This window comes from Chlorocebus sabaeus, chromosome 4 (assembly GCF_047675955.1).
Source record: "Chlorocebus sabaeus isolate Y175 chromosome 4, mChlSab1.0.hap1, whole genome shotgun sequence".
NCBI classification, from domain to species: Eukaryota; Metazoa; Chordata; class Mammalia; order Primates; family Cercopithecidae; genus Chlorocebus; species Chlorocebus sabaeus.
Window position 1 is genome coordinate 15,796,842 of NC_132907.1, and position 16,752 is coordinate 15,813,593.

At 42.8% G+C, this 16,752-nt stretch overlaps 1 protein-coding gene across 7 annotated transcripts in view; it reads right to left on the bottom strand.

The window, feature by feature from the left end:
- Positions 1 to 16,752, bottom strand: part of RASGRF2 (Ras protein specific guanine nucleotide releasing factor 2) — a 270,212-nt gene that overhangs the window by 5,376 nt on the left and 248,084 nt on the right. For 6 of the 7 annotated variants that reach the window (XM_007976916.3, XM_007976925.3, XM_007976943.3 and 3 more), the window contains 5 exons: positions 15,715 to 15,799; positions 11,337 to 11,534; positions 7,845 to 7,924; positions 6,368 to 6,485; positions 4,381 to 4,449 (listed from right to left, as the gene is read on the bottom strand). In XM_007976916.3, coding sequence (XP_007975107.3) covers positions 4,381 to 4,449; positions 6,368 to 6,485; positions 7,845 to 7,924; positions 11,337 to 11,534; positions 15,715 to 15,799 — 550 coding nt within the window. The remainder of the gene's footprint in view (positions 1 to 4,380; positions 4,450 to 6,367; positions 6,486 to 7,844; positions 7,925 to 11,336; positions 11,535 to 15,714; positions 15,800 to 16,752) is intronic. The other variant, XM_007976935.3, reaches the window with a different exon arrangement.

The following is a 16,752-nucleotide window of genomic DNA, read 5'->3' on the forward strand; positions in this document are numbered from 1 at the left end:
AACTTCCAAATGGCACAGTTTTGCAAAGTGGTTGTTCGGTTTTATTCTCACCAAAAATGGTAAGAGTTCCAGTAATCGAATATACCAATTTTTAATTTTAACTGATGATGGAAAATGACCTGCAAAGCTTCCAAACCTACAGTATGTGACAGTACCTGTTTTCCCATATCCTAAGCAAGGTTTAGTATTATCAATCTTTTAAATTTTTGTCAATCTGATAAGTGAAAATGATGTCCCACTGTAATTTACATTTTCTCTCTTTACTAGAGGAGTATTTAAAAAATATTTATTGGCCATTATGTTTCTTCTGTGAATTAACTATTCACAGGTTTACGAGTTGAATTGTTTATGCTTTTCTTATAGACTATAGAAATGCTTTTATTCTGTTTCTTTGTTTTATATGTTGCAAATGTTGTCTCCTTGTCTACTGCTTATATGTTGACTTAAATAATTGTCCTCTGTCATATAGAAATCCTTATTTTTCATTAACTTTATCAAACTTGGCTTTTACAGCTTTTGCATTCTGTGCATAAGAAGGTCTTTCAAATCCAAAGGTCATGAATATTTTATCCTTTATTTTATTCAAATAATGTAAATACTTCTTTTTAAACTTAGGTAATGAACTTATCTGGAATTTATTTTTGTGAATGGTAAAATAGAGAGCCAAAATTCCTGTTCTATTTATTGAATGGTCAGTTTCTTTCTGGCACTTTCTTTGAGTGCCTTCTTTATCTCATATTAGATTTTCAGGTAGACTAAACACACACATGGACTTTCTTCTGCCTCACTGGATTCGCACTGCCAGGCCAGTAGAGTCCTACCTTATTTACTCTCAGTTTAGGATATGGCCATAACTGGTAGGGAACACTCTCCTTTACTATTCTTATTTACCAAAAAGTTCTTGTCTGTTTTTGGTCTATCTATGCCTCCATAACAGTTTCAGGATAAGTTTGTCAAGTTCCACGAAAACCCTGTTGGGATTTTGACCAGGACTTCAATGAATTTATAGATTAATTTGAGGACGATGGATCTCTACAATAGTAAGTATTTTGATCCATGAATATGATACAACTTTCTCCTTATGTACTTCAGTACATAAAGGTCTTACATATTTCCTGTCTTACTTAATCCTAGGCATTACAGATTTTGTTGCTATTTTGATTGAGATTTTTTATATTACATTTGAAGTGGTTATTGCCAATGTGTTGAAAATTATTGGCTTTTTCATGTCCAGTTGCTATACTCCCTTAATAATTCATCAGTTTTTCTCTTGGATTTTCTCTTGGATAATTTCTCTTGGATTTTCTAGATCAAATCATCTGTGAATTATAGTATTTAATCTTTACTTTTCCAATTTTTATACCTTTTGCTTCTTTTTATTGCTTCATTGCCATGGTAAATTTTTTCCTGTTCAAAACTGAATAGTAGCAGTGATGGTCACAACCGTGTCTTTTTCCTGACTTGAATTAACTAATTCAAGAAACATTTATTATCTGCTATGGTCCAGTGCAAGATGCTGGGGCTATGATAATAAACACAGTAAGTCTGACTCTGACCTTCATGGATATTATGCATGTGCACGTAATCACACAAATAAATGTAAAATGGTGACTCCAGCAGTAAGTGCTAGAAAGGAGACTTAGATGGTGCAATACAACCTTAAAAGAGTGGAGTGAGGTTTGGGAAAGTTAGGGAAGTCCTCCTAAGTGATCCTTAAGCTGTGTACAAGTAAACTGTGCAATGAGGAAGAAAGGGTACTCCAGACAGAAGGAAGAACATAGGTAAAGGCCTTGTGGCAAACAGAAATAGGGCAAAACCTAGGGGCTATTAAAAGAAAGTGTGTCTCTCACTGTTGGAGAAGGAATTTACGGATAAGCAAATGTGGGGAGAGGGCTGGAATGATTCACATGGTAATAGAATAGAGTTGGGGGCATCAGTATATTTAGCTTAATACAAATACTGATGGTTACATAGAGACATACTTATAAATATGTATAAGAGTGTGTGTGTGTGTGTGTATATATATATATGAGTTAGTATACACACATAGATTCCTGTGCTCTGTCAGCTGATACCTGCATAACACAAGCATATTTAAAGTCCATATCTTGGTTGCTGAAACCATTCTCCAAAAAAAGGAACTAGAGCTTTTGGCAGAAATAGCTGAGTCTAGGACTGGGGCAAATTATAAAAGATGAGTCTAGAGCATCTTTTTATTTCTACCCCCCAGAGTCAGGGTGTTGCTCTGTTGCCCAGGCTGGAGTGCACAGGCTGGAGTGCAATGGTACGATCTCAGCTCACTGTAAACTTTGCCTCCTGGTTTCAAGGGATTCTCCTGCCTCAGCATTCCCAAGTAGCTGGGATTACAGCTGCCTGCCACCATGCCTGGCTAATTTTTGTAGTTTTAGTAGAGACAGGGTTTTACCATGTTGGCCAGGTTGGTCTTGAACTCCTGACCTCAGGTAATCTGGCTGGCTGGGCTCAAACGATCCTCTTGCCTTGGCCTCCCCAGGTGCTAAGAATATAGGTGTGAGCCACCACACCTGGCCTGGAGCATCTTATACTATCAGAAAGTTAAGAAATTCCTCAAAAAAGAAAAAGAGAAAACCCTACATGGATCAGGGTATGACAAAGAAGTCAACTGAAAGAGCACCCAATGGCCAAGTTTGGAACAGTTTCAGCAATAAAATAAAATATTATTGGATGACAATCCTAAGTATTAAATCCATTAGTCCATACTGATATAAGTACATGATTGAATAAATTAATAAATGGAGAAGAAACAAATCTCTTGAGCGAAGAATTCCAAGTAATTTATGTAGATATTTCGTTCTCAAGGAGAGGCAGGCATAATTCTCCACTCCTTAGGTGTGGGGTGTTCATAGTGACTTCCTTCCCAAGAATACAGGATGAGGAAGGAAGGAAAAAATAACTTTACAGTGGAGACACCCAGCAAACACTGCCTTAGCCAGGCGATTCGAGCTAACATCAACAGTCATAAATTAGGCTGATAATATAACTCCTGATATGATGTGATGAAAATGGCACTTCACCTCTGGGGTCTTCCTTCCAATAACCCATAACCCCAGGCTAACCCTGAGTAAACATCCGACAAATTTCAACAGTGGGCCATCCTGCAAAATACCTGACCCCTGCTCCTCAAAACAGTCAAGGCCACCCAAATTAAGGAAAGTCTAAGAAACCACACAACCAAGAGGAGCCTAAAGAACCTTGACAATTAAATGACATGTGGTGTCCTGGATGGGATCCTGGAGCAGAAAGAGGATATTACGTAAAAAATAAGAAAATCCAAATAAACAGTGGTCTTCAGTTAATAATAAGGTATCGGCCGGGCATAGTGGCTCACGCCTGTAATCCCAACACTTTGGGAGGCTGAGGCGGGCAGATCATGAGGTCAGGAGATCAAGACCATCCTGGCTAACACGGTGAAACCCCGTCTCTACTAAAAATACAAAAAATTACCCAGGTGAGGTGGCGGGCGCCTGTAGTCCCAGCTACTCGGGAGGTTGAGGCAGGAGAATGGCGTGAACCCGGGAGGCAGAGCTTGCAGTGAGCCGAGATCGTGCCACTGCACTCCAGCCTGGGTGACAGAGCGAGACTCCATCTCAAAATAATAATAATAATAACAACAATAATGTATCAATATCGGCTCATTAAGTCTAACAAACACATCATACTAATGTAAGATAATAATAGGGCATTGGCCGTGAGGCATATGGGAATTTTCTCTACTACCTTCTCAATTTTTCTGTAAAGCTAAAACTATTCTAAAAAAGTAAAGTCTACTAGAAAATGGGGGTAAGAGGCCATTTGTGACTGGGATGGAAGACAGTAAGGGGGTATATGATGTGAACTGAATCTTAAGAAAAAAGTAGGGGGCACATAATGCGAGACTTCATGGTCATGTCCAAGATTCTTAATTTTTTTTTTATCCTAAGAACCATGGGAAGCCAGGAAAATGTTTTATGTAAGGGAGAAAATAATCCACTTTGCATTTCAGAGAGCTCTACCTAGCTGTGATTTGCAGAATGAATTTTGCATCCTAGAGTGAATGCAGGTAGAGTAGGCCACAGATATTGGCAGCTTGGACCAAGGGTCATGGCAGTGAAGACAAATGGAAGAGGGACAGAATCACAAGAAATATAAGAAGTAAAATCAACAGAACCTGATGATGAATTGATGTTCCTTTTTTTTTTTTTTTTTTTTTTTTTTTAATCAGACTAGCCAAAGATTTTCTATTTTACTGGTCTTTTCCATGAGCTAGCTTTTGGTATTTTGGATCAACTTTTACTGTTGTTTTCTAACTCAGTAATTTCCCCTTTGTTCTTTATTAATTCCTTCACAGCCACAGAATATTACCTTTGGCTGATGATCTATTCTGTAGGAAGTCTGCTGGAACTGGCGTATCTCTCTGATGATGTGTGATATCTAACAGAGAAAAAAACAAAACAAAATGACAACAAAAGCAGAGAAAGGTATTTCCTGTATTGCAGCACATTCTTCTGAGGCCTCTTCCTGGAAAGGTCAGTCCCTTTCTCCAGTGAGGCAGGTGGAGCCTGCCTCACCATTCCCTATGCTTGATGCTTTCTTGACCCTCAAGGAGGTACATGAAATGCCAAAAGCAAAAAGATACTGAATTCAAAATTGGGGAACAGCTGGCACTCTGTGGCCTCATGTTTGGGAGAGGCAAGCTCTGGGTGCTGTCATCCATGGGCTCCTTGCTTCTAGCTTAGTGCTTAGAACCTGGCTGTCCAGGCTGGGCATGGAGGCTCATGCCTGTAATCCCAGCACTTAGGGAGGCCAAGGTGGATGGATCAATTGTGTTCAGGAGTTTCAGACCAGACTGGCCCCAACATGGTGAAACCGTGTCTCTACTAATAATACAAAAATTAGCCAGGCGTGGTGTCGTGGGCTTGTAATCCCAGCTACTCGGGAGGCTGAGGCATGAGAATTGCTTGAACCCAGGAGGTGGAGGTTGCAGTGAGCCGAGATCATGCCACTGGCCACTGCACTCCAGCCTGGGCAACAGAACTGTGTCATAAATAAATAAATAAAAATAAATAAATAAAAGAACCTGGCTGTCCAGCAAGAAGCTTTCAGAAAGTGTCTATCACTAGTCAGTCTTAGGAACTCATCCTTGGATTCCTCATCTCCTCAGGGATGCTGAAATGGCTTTGCCAAAAATCTCCTCAATCAATACTTAGGAATATACCTAACCAAGGAATTGAAAGACCTCTACAAGGAAAACTACAAAACACTGCTGACAGAAATCATAGACAACACAAAGAAATGGAAACACATCCCATGCTCATGGATGGGTAGAATCAATACTGTGAAAATGACCATACTGCCAAAAGCAATCCACAAATTCAGTGCAATTCCCATCAAAATACCACTATCATTCTTCACAGATTTAGAAAAAATAATTCTAAAATTCACACGGAACCAAAAAAGAGCCCACATAGCCAAAGCAAGACTAAGCAAAAAGAACAAATCTGGAGGCATCACACTACCTGATTTCAAACTATACTATAAGGCCACAGACACCAAAACAGCATGGTACTGGTACAAAAATAGGCAGGTAGACCAATGGAACAGAACAGAGAACCCAGAAATAAATCCAAATACTTACAGCCAACTAATCTTCAACAAAGGAAACAAAAACATAAAATGGGGAAAGGACACCCTTTTCAACAAATGGTGCTGGAATAATTGGCAAGCCATATGTAGGAGAGTGAAACTGGATCCTCTTCTCTCACCTTATACAAAAATCAACTTAGGATGGATTAAGGACTTAAACCTAAGACCTGAAACTATAAAAATTATACAAGATAACATTGGAAAAACCCTTCTAGACATTGGTTTAAATAAGGATTTCATGACCAAAAATCTCCTCAATCAGCCCACATCCGGTATTAGTCCCAGTATCTACCTCCTCATCCATCGCAAGATTAAAAAGCAAACATTGGACTGGGCCTGTAATCCCAGCACTTTGGGAGGCCGAGGCAGGCAGATCACTCGAGGTCAGGAGTTTGAGACTAGGCTGACCAACATGGTGAAAACCCTTCTCTACTAAAGATATAAAAATTAGCTGGGCATGGTGGCACGCAACTGTACTCTCAGCTATTCAGGAGGCTGAGGCAAGAGAATTGATCGAACCTGGAGGCAGAGGTTGCAGTGAGCAGAGATCGTGCCACTGCACTCCAGCCTGGGCAATAGAGCAAGACTGTTTCTCCAAAAAAAAAAAAGGAGAACAAAAAAAGCAGACATTGACTTTTATTACTTAGCCTCTTCTCTATAAACCTCTAAAGCCTTTGAAACAGGCTAATTATGAAATTATACCTACCATTCTCATTTTGGAGAAATTGACAAGGCCTTCCTCAGTGAAGTTTGGTGTTCCTTCTTCAATAAATGCCAGGTCTGTCAAGTACATCCCAAGGTAAGGAACTGCAGGAGGGTTACAACTGCAAGACCAAGAGGCACTGTTCTGAGACTCATTTGAATAAATGTCTATTTCCCTCCCCAAATTAAACAAAGGAGGATTAAAGGATCCTCCTTTGATCCTGAAGAACGAACTCTTTTTATTTCAATTTCAGAAGCATATTCATGATACATAGAATTTTAAACACATTTCACAATAGAATAAAATACAAAAATGACAGCCCATGCTTTACTACGTGTTTGAAAAACAAAATGGCATGTTCAAACAACAGGATATCTTAGAGACAAATACAAAGCATTTGCTAGCAGTAATTGTTTGCAATACTTATAAATTGCCCACACTTCTCTGAGGGGTAGAACTTGGAGGAAAACCTCTGTGGTCTTACCTCTTTAAATCAAGCATTCAGCCTTGATGAACTAGACGGAAAAATCCATGCAATGAGAGTTTTGTACTGGTAAAAACTTGTTTTCTGTTTTAGTTGGTTCTTAAATGTTTTAGAAAGTGTAGACTTAACATCACAACTCAGACTAAGGTGAGACACTGTTTTGTTTAGTTTTTAGAGAGAGCTGGGTATACTTGATCTCAGAGGCCGAAAGCTAAGCACATGGTTTTTGATGCAGGAGGAGCTGGGTTCGAATCCCAGCTTGACCAATTACTAAGTGATACTGGGAACACTCTCTGAACTGCAGTTTCCTCTTCTGTAAAATGGAGATAGAAAAGCTTATCTCTTGAATTTCTTGTGAGGCTTACATACACACATCAAGCACTTAGCATGAAACCTGTCATTTAGTAAATACTTTAATTCGTTCTTATTATTGCTGTTGCATTATTATTATTATTATTATTACGTCTTAGTCTTGCTTTCACTCATACCATCACAGGACTCATGTTTTTCTACAGTAAGTACATGTGGTAGATTATGAGAATACCAGTTGCAGGAGAATCTCAATCTCTCTTTCTCTTTCTCTCTGTGTGTGTGTGTGTGTGTGTGTAGAAAGGGAATGATCTAGAAACCAAAGACCAAAAATAACAATCAACGGGTGCTGGAATATTTAAATAAAACTCACAGGAAATCATTGTGCTTAGATTAGGAAATAACTGAATCAATAACATTTTTACAGTAAAAGTCTGATGTATTATGGTGGTATTGCCTTCTTAATTCTTAATCTGCATGCCATGAGTATATCCATAAGACAAGTACTGTATGCACAGTATTCCAAATAGTAAGGAAAATCAGAAAAATACCTAGATAATATAAGTTGTTTCCCATTTATTTTTCTTTTCAAAGCAAAGTAGGCGGTAGGTCACTGTTTGTATACTATACACATTATGTAAATATATTTCTGAATTATGAATAATTTAATAATTAAGATACACATACTTTTTAAGGGTTTCTCTAAGATTTTTAAATCTTCCTTCAGAGGAAACAGTCTTTTGAAGTTTGTCCATTAGAGCTTTTGTCTAAAAAGAAAAGAAAAAACTTAGTGTGATGAAAATACTATGGTTTTAAAAGACAGCAAATTGCCAAAAGATGTTCAGTTCTCTTCTTTGGTGGCAGGTGCTGATACCTTTGCCAGAATAAAGGTCATTGTGTGATAGGATTCTCAAGATGTAGAGATAGGGCATTATGTTTACATTTAATGTTAACAACATATGGAGAAGAGGAAGTACCTGTATCTACACATTTAGCCAAAAAGAAGGAAAATGTGTGGAAAGAAAAATTGCAATGGATAGAAAACAGGCACTTAAAGAACTGACAAGTAGGCCAGGTGCAGTGGGTTACACCTGTAATCCTAGCACTTTGAGAGACTGAGGCAGGTTGACCACTTGAGCCCAGGAGTTTGAGACCAGCCTGGACAACATCCTGAAACCCCGTCTCTACTGAAAGTACAAAAATTAGCTGGGCATGGTGGCGGGCACCTGTAATCCCAGCTACTTGGGAGGCTGAGGCAGGAGAATTGCTTGAACCTGAGCCGAGATCCTGCCACTGCACTCCAGCCTGGGCGACAGAGCGAGACTCTGTCTCAAAAAAAAAAAAAAAAACAAATAAACAAAAAAAGAAAACCCAGGAATTGACAAGCACATGTTGAATATAGAATCTTTTTTTTTTTTTTTGAGACAGAGTCTCGCTCTGTCGCCCGGGCTGGAGTGCAGTGGCGCGATCTCAGCTCACTGCAACCTCTGCCTCCCGGATTCAAGCGATTCTCCTGTCTTGCCCTCCTGAGTAGCTGGGATTACAGGCACACGCCACCATGCCCAGCTAATTTTTGTACTTTCAGTAGAGTCAGGGTTTCACCATGTTGGCCAGGCTGGTCTCAAACTCCTGACCTCGAGTGATCCGCCCACCTCGGCCTCCCAAAATGTTGGGATTACAGGCATGAGCCACCGCACCAGGCCAAATGTAGAATCTTAAAGGAGAGGTCTCATGTCAGACAGCTTTTGCAATGAATCCTTTTGAGTGTTAATCTCCAAATGACCAAAACACACGTTTGGTTGCCTTGGTATTGACTGAACAATGTCCTCTACTACAGATCCTTTCTTTTGTGATCTTCTTCATCAATTTGTTAGAGAAGTATAACTGATAATTACTAAGAAATAACATTGTTGTTGACATTTGTCTGGGGTTTCTTCCATGAACATAGGAGAGTGGTAGGGTGGCCCTTGGGGAGGATAACCCATTCCCGGGAATACCCACATCCAGGCAGCTTGGCTGGGCATGGAGGATCCAGGTCCTACCTGGAGAAGAACTTGAATGCCCAGGTTGAGGGTCCTCAGACTACTTTGTCTCACCTGGAGAGGAGCTGCACAGCTTCCTGAGAGGCAAAGGGCTGTCTTCCCAATTCTGGTGTCTGAGGGCTCTCAGAGACCTCCTGCTTGGTCCAGGGCTAACCTTGCTCAAAACAGTTGCAAAAGTACAACCTGTCCTACAGCCACAGACCAATCTGTGGGTTCCAGAGTACAGATTATCAGGCCTGCTGAACAACTCCCTGGCTGATCTCAGATGCAGAGAAGGGACAGCTGCACAGCAGATGTTGTCATCAAATGTGTCTGAAGCAGGGCATATCTGCAACCAGGCCCTGCCTACCATGACTGGAGTAAGGCACTTGGCAATAGAGACAGCTTCTCTGGAGGACAGTCCACTAGCCCATGCTAAGGCCACTGTGAGTGACCTATAATGTGACTGAAAGGCTAACATTTTATTTAGAGCCTCTACAGATGGTATATTCAAATTTTGAAACAATCATTTCAATATTAGTCTCATCCATCTCTATTTCATGATCAGTTCGGTTATTCCCAAACCCGCATCCTATGAAAGACAAGAATATCACTTAACTACAGAGTGGACCTGGAAATTTTCTTAAGGAAGATTTAGGGATCCCTTGGTGATAGCTGGTGATCCTTAGAAAGCTGGTGCAATCTGGATAAGACTGGTGGATTGCACCAACGTTCATTTCCTAGTTGTGATACTGTCTATAGTAATGCAAGATGCTGCTACTGGGGGAAACTGGGTGTGAGGTGCTGGGAATCTCCGCGTTATTTCTTACAACTGCATGTGAAGCTATAATCATCTCAAAACAAAAATTTGGTTTTTTTTTTTAACCAGTATTTGTAAAAACTGTGGCTTTTACTTACTAGGTCCATTGTTGACAGAAAAGAGGACTTGTGAATTCTAAGGGGCCGAATTTGGGATTCTCAGAGCACTGCATTTTTACTAAGAAATAAGTGGGAGAAGGCAAGAAAAAAGATATGACTTAGGCTTGGTGTCCTGCCACATGGGGAAATTAAATTGTTCTCCTATGCTAAAGGGAAAGGCTTGGAGGGCAAAATGAAGATGGAAAAGAAAGAATGAATGTCTCTGAGAGGGGCTGAAATTCTCAGAGTGGGGTGATAAAACAAGACAGTTTTTAGGCCATGTCAGCAGACTATACCCAGATCTTCTGGTCTGGGACCCTGGAGGTGGCACTCTGTAGATTCCCCTCACCAACTCTGGGTGTTCACAGCAAGGCAGGGGAGGGTTAGGCAGACAGGGCCTGATGTAGACCCTCCTACCCTCTGGCACCAATGGGACGTGGGAGCCTGGAAACTTCCCCCTCACCCCTGAAGCCAGGTCAGCCACACTCCCTGGGAGCAATCACTATGCATTGTTCCTGGGCGGGACAGGCAGGCCAGGTGACACCAGGTACAGGCAGTTCACAGCAGCCTGTACCCAATGAATAATCAGCAAAGAATGACCACAGGAGGCCAGAGGAGCAGACAGGTGCCCAGAAGCCCAGAGATGCCCTCCCAGGCACCCAACACCCAGGGAGAAGGCCAGCAGAAAGGGCAGGGGAAGAATGATGATTTAGTTTGAATCTTGAAATTATCTGAGTGAAAACGACAGGCATGGGCAAGTTGAGATTAATTAAAGAAAATGAAAATTATATTTCTGCACATCTAAGTCATTATGCCAAAACTTTACATCTGCTACATGAATGAGCAAGAAAAAGGTGAAAAATGAGGCCTTTTGTCCCTGGCTTTTGGCCCCACAGAGTTTGCACCCTCACCCGGGAGAGAATGAATGGACCCATTGGACATAATTGTGCTTACTCAAAATCAATGTGCCCTCCGAAATAATTCAGGAAACAGCTCTTGACTGACAACCACATTGTTTGTGGCTGTCCCCCAAAATGCTTTAATGAATGGTTTAGAAATACACACGAATGAAATCAATTAAGTGGTAAGAGCACTGTAATTACCCATGTTGGCACCTTTCTTTGGCAACTGAGCGGCTCATTTCGGTTAATGATTTCCTAATTAGTAATATTTAACTTGGCTCCCATCTCCCAACCTCTCCTCCTCTTAGCAGCAGGCTGTGTCACACGCTGAGGCTCACCTGCTTAGAGACCTTGGCCCAGGTTTTCTTCAGCCTGTAGATGGCACTTCTGTTCAAGGCCGAGGTGATTTCCAGCACGCCGTTGTAATTGTGCAGGCATCGGCAGATGTCCGCCACCGCCACCCATTTCTCGATGGCGTTGGCACGGGAGCTGACATCAGCATAATTCATTATCTGGGAGGCCACCAGGTTACTCATCTGAGACAATCAAAGAGCCCAGAAAGGCAGTCTAAGAGCCAAAGCAATGCATTTAGGCAAATTACGTAAATTATCTGCAGACATGTCAGGAAGGCAGGATGTTGATCATATTCTACATTTAGCTACCCACTTTCTAAAGAGACTAAAGTCTATAAGAATAAATAATGAGCATCTGTTTGTCCTTTGAGTGAAGAGAGGGATTATCTGGCTTCCCGCTTGTTGGGGGAAGAGGTGATTTTGTTCATCAGCAAGTTGATGGTGTCATTTCTAATAATTACTGAGGAAAGGGGACAGAATAACCTAACGCCTGCGGAAAGGCAATGTCTGCAGATCATGGATCACTCCCTGGGGCCTTTCCCCTGACTCCTCGGCCCCCAACACTGTGTGATTCCTCACTCTGGGAAGCCACAGTTACCACAGAGAAAGAAAACACACTTGCCCCCAGTTAGATCAAATTCTGAACTGATTAACTCTCAAACCAGAATCACTTGGCTGCAGGGAAAAGGAGAACATTTTCTTCGTCTTATCTTGTTCTTCACCAGCAGTTAAAAGGACCTACAGTTTTGAGGCTAAGTACTGTAATTTTATTACTTAAAACCAGTTTAAGAAGCTCAGCTCGTGCAATATGGAAAGGAAAAAAGTGAAATAGGATTACCATATTAACAAAGGTAATATAGGGCATGTAATCTTTTTTTTTTGAGACGGAGTCTCGCTCTGTCCCCCGGCTGGAGTGCAGTGGCGCAATCTCAGCTCACTGCAAGCTCCGCCTCCCGGGTTGATGCCATTCTCCTGCCTCAGCCTCCCAAGTAGCTGGGACTACAGGCACCTGCCACCACACCCAGCTAATTTTTTGTGTTTTTAGTAGAGATGGGGTTTCACCGTGTTAGCCAGGATGGTCTCGATCTCCTGACCTCATGATCCGCCCGTCTCGGCCTCCCAAAGTGCTGGGATTACAGGCGTGAGCCACGGCGCCCGGCCAGGGCGGATAATCTTATATCCATACACTAAATCTGATGGATTCACCCATTCTTTGATGATTCTGAAGATACTTAAGACCTCATAGTGCCTCAACACCACTGTGGAAATTCACTAAAGCACCTACTGCAGTGCTATTCATTGAGGGCCTGCGCATCCTTAGCGTGAGGAGAGGAATTATTTAGAATCCAGTTTGTTTCGGGAATAAATGGTTTTGTTAATCAGTAATTTTGATGAAGAAGTTCTTGCCAATAACTATTGAGGAAATGGGATAGAACAGATTCTTTTAGGTGCTGGGAACAGAAAGACAAATAAATCCATCCATGACCTTAATGCAACCTGAGCCTAGGTAGGTAGGAAGGGGAGGGTTGCAGATACGTAGACAGGTAAATGCCATGCGGTGAAACACAAAGTGAAGTCTATTCACGGCGGTGTTTGAGAATAAACAGGCAGCATGGGGCATCTGGTCTGGTACAGAGGAGGCTTCCAGGAAGAGCTCATGCCTGCATTGATTTTTTTGTTTTGTTTTTCTGGAGACAGGAGCTTGCTCTGTTTCCCCAGGTGGAGTACAGTGGCATGATCACAGCTCATTGCAGCCTCAACGTCCAGGGCTCAAGTGATCTCTCACCTCAGCCTCCACAGGTATGCACTGCTATATGCCTGGCTAAGTTTTTGTATTTGTAGAGATAGGGTCTCACTGTGTTGCCCAGGCTGGTCTTGAACTCCTGGGCTAAAATAAGCCTCCCACCTCAGCCTCCCAAAGTGTTGCGATTACAGGTGTGAGCTACAGTATCCAGCCTTGCATTGAGTCTTAAAGGATCCAAGTATAAGAGCAAGGGACAGAGGTGGAAGGGATGGTGTAATGGAGGATCTGGCGGCCATCTGAGGGGCACAAGAACTGGGAGAGACAAGGGTGACAGATGGGCTGGGCTCTTGTATGCCAGGTTGAGCAGTTGGGACCATATCCCTAAGGTAAGGGGAAGCCACTGACGGATTTTTGTCAAGGGGAGCGAGATAATTAGATTGACCTTTCAGAGAAGTCATTTCTGTGCCACTGCATGAAGGATGGTTTAAGGTATATGTGCTTTGGTCAAGGATAGGCCAAGGCGGACATCCGGGCCAGAGGGACTCAGTGAGTTTAGAGCATCGGCGTTAACTCCACTTGTTATCACAGCCATGTAGCCAAACATGGAGGGCCATCACTTGGCTCTAAGCCACTGTTGTCTGTAAAAGGTATAATTGCCCTATTGACACGGTCCAGGAGCTCATGCCCAGAGAGAGAAAGAGTTAAGTTGCTGACCCTGAAGGCAAGGGAGAGCTGGCCACATAGCTATGCGTGGGAGTGACCGGCTCAAGCAGCTGAGACAGAGCGGACGGCATAAGAGAGCTGCTGATGAAAGAGCTGCTGATGCGAACTCCTGCTGAACAAAATCATCTTTCACCTACCTGCGGCCCCCTGCATGTTCTTTCAGGTATCCACCCACTCCCCTCGGACCTCAGCATGGGCTGGAACCTGACCCTGAACCTAACAGATGGATTGGAGGGCAGTGAGGTTGCAGGGGAGAGATGAGTTAGGAGCTCCTGGAGAGAAAGGATAAAAGGCCACATATCAAGGTGGTGGCAGCGGGGAAGGCAGGGTGGGGAAGGGCCTGAGATACATGTAGATTTAGGGTTTGCAAATACGGTGGGCAGTGGTAAGGGTGAGGTGGTGAGGGAGATGACGTCTAGATCCTGGGCTTGGGTGAGTGAGTGTATGGTGAGGCCACTACCCGAGACTGAGAACAGAGAGGACAATGAAGAAGCAGGCTTGGTGGCTCTGGGGTGCAGATGAAAGGTTCCACCTGTTGTTGTCAAGAGTGCAATGCAGCGGCCGTCCCAGCGGAGGAGATATGTGGGTCTGGAGCCTGGGATCAAACCTCTCTTTGAGTGTCCATTATATCCCGTGTGTTAGTTCACCACAGGTAACAGAGGTTAGTTTCCCACAGCAGGGAACCTGTTTCTCAGGGCAGGGACTAGATGGGCCATGCCCCTTGTCCTTTAGGCAGCCGCGGCACTGAAGCTCACTGTGTGGTAGCATTCACTCAGCATCCACGTACTCTGGGGAAAGCCTGCATGAAACACTGTCTTGGGAATCTAAACTGTCGCTTTTGCATTTTGATTCTAGATGACTTATTAATTTACCTATGGGGTTCCTGGTAGTTTGTTGTCGTTGTTGTTTTTAAAATCATTATTCCTTTTATTATAGTTTAGTGAAACTGGAAAGGGAGGCTTCCCGTTGCCTGGATAGGCCAGAAGACACTCCCACACCTGTTACTTGTTCTACCACAGGACTAAGACTATGAGAACAGCACTAATTAAGAGCGGGGAGGTATAAAAGCATCTCCCAATCTTACTGCTGGGAAAAAGCAGAGCTGGAAGATGGACCGACAGCTGGCCACTGCTGCACAGAACTACAGCAACAATGTGATTATGCTCCAAGAGGCCCCTTCCGACCCTGGAATGTAATTCAGGCTGAATGTTCAGTAATGATGAGGACTTGCACCAACCCAGCCTTACCGTCACCAGCACCACCAGGGGCCAGTGCCACATGTACTGCTCATTCTGTTAGTCAATTTATGACCAGGAAGTAGTGATGATGATAAAAATAGGACCAGCAACCTGTACATTATTGAGCACTTACCAGACTTGGGTACCATCAAAGGTGAACCTCTTATGTCAGGAAGTTAATTGGACATTATTACATTACTGTGAGCTCCTAGAGGAGATGTAAGCTTGTCTTCAATATCCCATCAATTCTATTTAAAAAGTGGGTGGCAGGCTGAGATCCCAGCACTTTGGGAGGCTGAGGCGGGCAGATTGCCTGAGGTCAGCAGTTCGAGACCAGTCTGGCCGACATGGTGAAACCCCGTCTCTACTGAAAATACAAAAATATTAGACGGGCATGATGGCACGCGCCTGTAATCCCAGCTACTCGGGAGGCTGAGGCAAGCAAATTGCTTGAACCCAGGAGGCGGAGCTTGCAGTGAGCCGAGATCACGCCATTGCACTCCAGCCTGGGTGACAGATGGAGACTCTGTTTCAAAAAAAAAAAAAAAAAAAAAAGTGGGGGGGCGGTGACCGAGTTGCTTTATTTTAAAGGAGTCTTTAGACCCCAATATCCATCTTCTTGTAACACGACCAAGGTTTTACTGTTACGGTTACTCACGTCGTTGAAGTGTTGGCTGGTTTTCATAATGTAAGGAGTTCTTTCGTTTTTATCCAGCTTCATCCACCCCTGCCCAAGAAACTCCCTGAAAGTGAAAAACAAAACACAAAACCAATTAAGTTTTTAAAAATGTGCTGGCTATGATCCTGGATGATTGTCCTGAATATTAGAAATATTCCATTTATTCTAGATATTTTATTCTAGATATTTATTCTAGAATAAATATTCCATTTATTCAAATATTCTAAATATTCTAGAACGGTTCCTGACACCTGCTGCTGCCAGCCTCACAAGTGAATTTCACCTCGGCTCTAGCAGTTTACCTCTCAATGCCAAAAAGGAAGATTCTTCAGTTTCCAGCTTTCTCTTATAAATGTTTGGAACTGCGTCCCTATTAGGATCCTATAAAGGCTTCTCTGAAGGTGGAAAACAAGAACCAACACAAGGGAAATAAAGAGGTTAAATACTACCTTAGAAATCAAGACTATTTTCCCAGGATTAGCTTTTTTTTTTTTTTTTTTTTTTTGAGATGGAGTCTTGCTCTGTTGCCCAGGCTGGAGTGCAGTGGCCGGATCTCAGCTCACTGCAAGCTCCGCCTCCCGGATTTACGCCATTCTCCTGCCTCAACCTCCTGAGTAGCTGGGACTACAGGCGCCCGCCACCACGCCCAGCTAGTTTTTTGTATTTTTTAGTAGAGATGGGGTTTCACCATGTTAGCCAGGATGGTCTCGATCTTCTGACCTCGTGATCTGCCCGTCTCAGCCTCCCAAAGTGCTGGGATTACAGGCTTTAGCTTTTACAAATATTAAGCCTTAGCAGAGAATCTAAAAATTTCATCACTGCCAAAAATATTAGTCAGAAGCAGAATTTTCTCCCTCCGCTCTGCCCTGCCTGCCATTCTCCTGGAGGATGCAGATTTCAAAGGCAGGGATCATGTTTTGTTCTCCCCAGCGCTCAGGAGGGTGCACATGGTCAGGGCTGAAAACCGCACCTTTTAGGCTTGTACCGCACGTTCCCCTGACCAGGCAGTTCAGCGGG